The following is a 6294-nucleotide window of genomic DNA, read 5'->3' as shown; positions in this document are numbered from 1 at the left end:
CTTGACAAAGAAGCCCATCACTATCAGACAAACTAGCAGTCTCTAAGTTTTTTTGAATACCAAGGAGGATACCCTGCTTAAGAAGAACTGCATTGTGAACATTACCAAAAGAATTTTTATTCCAGTCCCGGAGCTCAAGTTTCAACCTTTTTAACTTATGTTGCAAGATAAACATAGGACAACCAACAACCTTATTAGCCCAAGAATCATGAATAAGCTTCATACACGAAGTGTCCTGAAGCCACATAGAAAAGAAACGAAAATTGCTAACCTTCCGCAAAGAATTACTAGCAAGACTAGCAAGAATAGGGGAATGATCAGAACAATTTTTAACAAGAACTTGATAAGTACAAGAATCCCATTCATCCAGACACACTCCATTACATAAAGCCCTATCCAGTCTTCTGTGAATTCTATGCAACCCTCTCCTTCCGTTACACCAAGTATAACAAGATCCAGTAAAAGGCATACAAGAAAGATCATTAGTATTAATCCAATCCAGGAATTCATTACAAGAAACCTGATTAGGAGCCACTCCCCCTTTACAGTCATCCGCCGAGAGCACAGCATTAAAATCTCCCAGAATACACCAAGGCCCTGTGAAGAAACTAAGATCCCTCCACAAAATTCGTCTAGACAAGTATGTGTTAGCACCATAAACACCTGCAAAGCTAAAACTTTTATCCTGCCAAAGACAAGTTACAGAGATAAATTGATCATTAACCAAGAAATTTTGGACAAGATTAGGAACCGACAAACACCAAAGCTTATAAACTTTATTAACAATAGGAGACGTAGCCACCAAATGCATATTGACAGATTTGAAAAGGACGTCAAAAGCAGTAGTGTACGGCATCATGGGTTCAGCAAGAAAAACCAGGAGAGGTTTATGTAGGTTAAGTAAACTAAGTAACATCTCCACAGTTTTGTGGTTTCCCAATCCTCTGACATTCCAAAAAAAAGAAGAGACCTTCATTGCGACGTTGTAGAGAGAACTGCCTTAGCAGTTTTCCTGGATTTACCAGTCCCCTTAGGTGGTCTCCCTGGTTTTCTTTTAGTGCGAACTGTTTCTTCCCCATTATCACTATCATCCTCCTCCATCTCAGTAGAGTCAGCCCAAAATTTTGAAACAACCTGATTTTCAATATGATCAGAATTAATTCCAACAATGGTAGGCGGAATAGTTGACGCTCCAATATGAGAATTACCTCCCACATCTGTAGTTTCCAAACCATCAAGAGAGGAAAAGTGATTTTGAAGGACCAACGATATTGCTTTAACATCCCCAATATATTTAGCCTTCCGAGGGGAGGTATGAGGCGACTGAGATGGTACAGTCACAATAGTAGAGACCTCCACATTAGGATTAGTATCTGCATGTGATTTAGCCCTCCGAGGAGAGGTAGTACGCAATGGAGATGGTACAATCACAGGAGCAGAGGCCTCCACATGATGATCATCAATAAGAATCGTTGAGTGTGACTCTGAGTCCTTAGCTTGAATAACAACAAGTGAATCCAAAGTGGGAGAGGACAACCCCTGCTTGGGTGAGGATCTATCATGATCTGAAGCATCCTCAAGAGGAGGCATATCTGCAAAATCATCCTCTCCTCCATCTGTTTTATCAGCAAGGTGCCCCAGGGGGGACCCTACATTAACCCCACTAGTAGCATCAACTCTCAAATTATCCATGGGACCTTCCAAGAGCTTCGTCTGCAGATTTTTTTCCCGATATTCTTTACGTTGGGTTGGAATCGTGGTTCTCCCTTGTTCCTGTTCATCAAAAGGTGTCTTCTGAGAAGGTTTATGTAGAGGCCCAGGAACACGACCCTGGTCATGGATCACCCGGCACTGAGCAAGCTCGTGCCCAATCATCTTACAATGAGAGCAAAATGGAGGGAGCCATTCATATTCCACACCAGCTACAAAAGCAAAGTCTGGACGTTCAACCAAGAGCTGATCAGGAAGGGGGGACAACAGATCAATATCCACCAGCACTCTAGCAAACATAGCCCTATTCTTTCTCATAGTATGCTCATCCAAAGACAAAGGAGTACCAAGGCCTCTGACGATGGAAAATATTGTCCTTGGTTTCCAATACTCCAAAGGCAAATGGTAAATTCTAACCCAGGTCTGAGCTTTGGTACTCCTCATAGTAGATGGGACAAAGTCTTTTGTCCAGGCAAACAGTCTCAATAAACCAGGAGATAACTTCAGGGAACCCATCCTGAGGGCCCATCGCATGTCTTCTATAGAAGCGAACTCAAACTCATAGAAACCCTTTCCAAGAGGAATTGCTTTCCATGGTCCAAGAGCTTTCCACACCGGCTGCAACTTTTTAGTTAAATCCAGGTGTGTGAGAGGTTTATCCCCCTTAGATAGAATAACCCGACCATGGAGATGGGTTTTGCAATCCTCAAGACCAGCCAAGTAATTTGCCTCATCAATCTGGACAGCAATCATGTCACCCTTAATACAAGGGGTAGGTAGTTGGGACAAAGGAATGTCACATGTATTTCCCAAAGCCTGAGCAAAAGTCTTCCTTTGACCGGTCATAGAATATACTTTATTATCAGGACAAACTTTTCGATCCATCAAACAAGTCCATGGAATGAGGAAACCCGCAGAGCCCTCCGCCATTTTAAAACCTTTAGTAGGAAACCCTAAAACCCCCAAATCTTCAATTTAGGGTTTCGGTTTCGTTAATTTACGTAACCTGGACCTGCTGCTATTGGGGTTCGTCGTCGTCTTTCTCGCAGTACTTGCTTCGTTGTCGCCTTTACCTGCGACTGCTGCTGCACCGCGGCGGCGACTGCGGGCTTGGCGTTGGAGGAACCAAACTTCGCAGAGAGATAGAAGCAAAACCCTAGCGATGTTGTGAGGGAGGGCGGTTGCGACGGTGGCGAAACCGGCCAAACCCTAACCTAGCGAATCTTGCAATCGCTTTGGGGGCGCTTGACCTCCCAGTTATTCTTGATAAAGTTGAAATTAAAACCATCCGGTCCTGGACTCTTCGACCCATCACATTGCCACACTGCTTCCCTCACTTCTTTCTCTGAGAACTCTGCCACCAAACTATCATTATCTTCCTCTGTTAATGCCTTAAACTCCACTCCTTCTAAAACAACCTCAAAGTCTCTTGAAGCTTTAAATCTGTTTTCAAACATCTTCTTTGCTTCAATACGAACTGTAGGCGGTTCCTCGCACCATTGGCCCCCCACCTCCACACCTTTGATTTCATTTTTAAGGCGTCTCCATCTCAGAGTTGAGTGAAAGAATTTAGTACATGAATCTCCACTCTTAAACCAGCTAGCTCTAGCTTTTTGGCATAGAAGGGATTCCAATTTCTTATCCGTCTCCTTCAATTTACTCACCAAAGCAATCCTATGCAGCCTCTCACTTTCCATCAAGGCACCGTTGCAGTCTTGGTAATCTAACACTTCTATTTCCTGCAAAATAGACTTCTTAGTGTTCTCTATGTTACCAAATTCAACCTTATTCCAAGCCTTTAAATCACCCTTTAGCCTCTTCATCTTCTCTTTTAACACTGTGAGAGCATTCCCCTGTATTACATAAGAATTCCACTTGTCCTTAACCATAGCACCAAAACCCCTTTCCATAAACCAGACATCGATGGATCTAAAAGGTTTTGGACCCCAGTCCTTGTCCACAGACTTCACCACTATTGCACAATGGTCAGAAACCTCCCTGTTTTGCACATATTGCTTACACATGGGCCAAATTTGCATCCACTCTTCGGTTACCAACACTCTGTCTAGCCTGCTCTTGGCTCTCCCATTTGAATTAAACCAAGTAAATGGCTTACCCACCAAATGAATTTCATACAGAAGATTAGCTTCGATGAAGCAATTAAAAGCTCTCATCTCACTCATATAACTGTCCCTCATACTAACACATTTCCTCTCACCAGTCTTTCTAATGGCGTTAAAGTCACCACATAGACACCATACCACATCTGAGGAGGCTTTTTTTAAATCAGACAGCTCCTTCCACAAAGTTAACTTATCGCTTAAAGAACAAGCAGCATAGACGTTTACCACCACGCATCTACAATGAATTTGATATATTTTCCATAGGCAGTAATGAACCCCTTCCCCATGACATGTGTATCATGGCAAAACGCTTCTTTATGCCACAAGGTTAACAAGCTTCCACTACCATTATCACCACCATAATGTAACCAACCCACATTATTATTCCCCCATAATTTGAAGCATCGTGCATCTGTAATGGTGTTCACTTTCGTTTCTTGAATACAAACAAAATTTGCATCCTCTCTTGCAATCAAATGACTCACATACCTAGCCTTAATGCTACCCCCCAAACCTCTAATATTCAGGTTTATTATCAACATATATGGTCATTCCTGTTTCCCTCCTCAAAGTTCTTCATAACCTCTGTATCTCTCTTTTCCAAACAGAGGTATTCATTAATTACCTCCTCCTCGTCCCCCCGACATTTAAGCCCTGATTTTTTCCAATCTCCCACAGTTTGGTTGGTTCTGCCGTAATACTAGGCCCAGCAAAGCGAAGGTTACAGTTGACAACTCCCCCATCAGATACAGAGTTTGAGCACATACCGTCTCTGTCGCACGAAGAGGAGATGGCCTTAGCACGCCTTGAAATAAGTCTCACGGATCTTCTCGGAAAGGATATCGAATCCCCCAATTCAAAGAGTCCTTTCAGTTTTCGTCTTCGTGGTGGGGTTGTAGTGTTACCTCCTGCAGTTACTCCCTTAGGAGAGTCCAAAGACAGTGTTCTAGCCACGCCCAGTGCTTGAAAATGCTCGTTCACCATATTCATAGTTGACGACTCACCCTTCAGCGTTTGGTTCCCTGTTTCGCTTCCTTCGTTCTAGTCATAACATTCCTCCTCAATTTCGCCATTCGTATTAACATCCAAACCTTCTTCTTTCCCTTTCTCACCTTCATTGACCTTCTGCACAAACCCTGACTCAGCACCACCCACTTTGGAATGGGCTAAGATTGAGATCCGATCCGCATAAGGTTGGGCCTCCAACGTTCTAACGTGGCCCATTTTCTCGCTCTCTGGGCTATTACACTCAACATCAATGACCGTTTTTGCCAGCTCATCAGTTTCAAAATAGCCGTTGGATGCGTAACCACGGTTTTGTATAGGGTTACAATCTAGGTCTGCACCTTGAGCCACCCTCTGGTCTAAGCTTGCTTCATTTATGAAAAATCTGCACCCACTTTTCTGACATGATAAAAGTCTTGGATATGATTCCCCAAAAAGCATTTTTGTTTTTTCCCCAATCTGCTCGCCGCCCTCCGCCGTCTCACCTTCCACTTCCTCCCCTTTTGATCGAATAACCTCCCTTGGCACCGACTGGATCTCCTCCTCGCCACTTTTGGTTGAAAAGACTGTTTCTTCTACATAGGTGTCTGAGTTTGACCCACTATCAGACGATCCATAGCCGAATTCGTTTTCCATATTCAAGACTCCGTAGCACACAGGGGCCTCCTCTTTGATAAGGATGTTACACCTTTGTTTATTGATAAGCATGCTTTTCACCATTCCAGGGCAATAATTATACCTACACCGCACTTGTATTCTAACGTATTCCAGATTCTCCCACAGCAAAGAAGAAGTGTCAATAGATACCAACGTAACCGCTTCCCCAACACTTTTGCATAGCATTCCTTGTTCCAGAATGGAAGAGGTAATCCATAGCATCTTAGCCATGTGAGTTTATGGTCTGCCACACATGACGCCATCCACGGCTTAATGCTTGAGAAGAAACCATCAAACCATTCTTTATAATCCTTGATAATATCCTTCACATGCTCCCCTTCTCTCGGAGTCAAAAGGATAAGGTTGTCTCCCAATGATCTTGCTCTTAAACTATTCAGGCCTTCTTTCACTAATTCCTCACCCAATTGATCAAAGTCCATGCCTTCCTTAAGTTGTCCCACAACGCTCTTTTCCATCCAAGGGAGAATATGCGTTTCAACTTCTATCGCTGTCCCCTTCCACTTCTCCTGTTGCATTTCCCTTGACACAGCTTCAGCGTAGGTCATGTTCCTTTTCTTCTCCACCCAAACCTCCTTGAGCTTCACTCCTCCCCTCTTCCTGTCCATATGATGAGCCCTCAGATCCCTTCGCTCCCCCTTATGAGTTTCCACTTGATTCCTTCGATATTTCGGGATATTAACGTGGAGTTTCATGTTCCCAATATATAAGCTATCCAGGTCTCTCTCCATGTGTCCAACATTTCTCACTTCAAAGAACCGCACAAAACCAAACCTTCTCC

The 6294-nt window shown here is 43.5% G+C and overlaps 1 protein-coding gene across 1 annotated transcript; it reads right to left on the bottom strand.

Moving 5' to 3' along the window:
• Positions 1-971: 971 nt before the first annotated feature.
• Positions 972-2779, bottom strand: LOC137825499 (uncharacterized). The gene is made up of 2 exons (XM_068631173.1): positions 1209-2779; positions 972-1134 (listed from the first exon to the last, which is right to left on the bottom strand). The coding sequence occupies exons 1-2, from the start codon at positions 2638-2640 to the stop codon at positions 1112-1114; spliced, it is 1455 nt and encodes a 484-aa protein (XP_068487274.1). The 5' UTR covers positions 2641-2779; the 3' UTR covers positions 972-1111.
• Positions 2780-6294: the final 3515 nt, after the last annotated feature.

This window comes from Phaseolus vulgaris, chromosome 8 (genome assembly GCF_000499845.2).
Source record: "Phaseolus vulgaris cultivar G19833 chromosome 8, P. vulgaris v2.0, whole genome shotgun sequence".
Taxonomy (NCBI): domain Eukaryota; kingdom Viridiplantae; phylum Streptophyta; class Magnoliopsida; order Fabales; family Fabaceae; genus Phaseolus; species Phaseolus vulgaris.
This window is presented reverse-complemented; position numbering and strand designations above follow the sequence as displayed.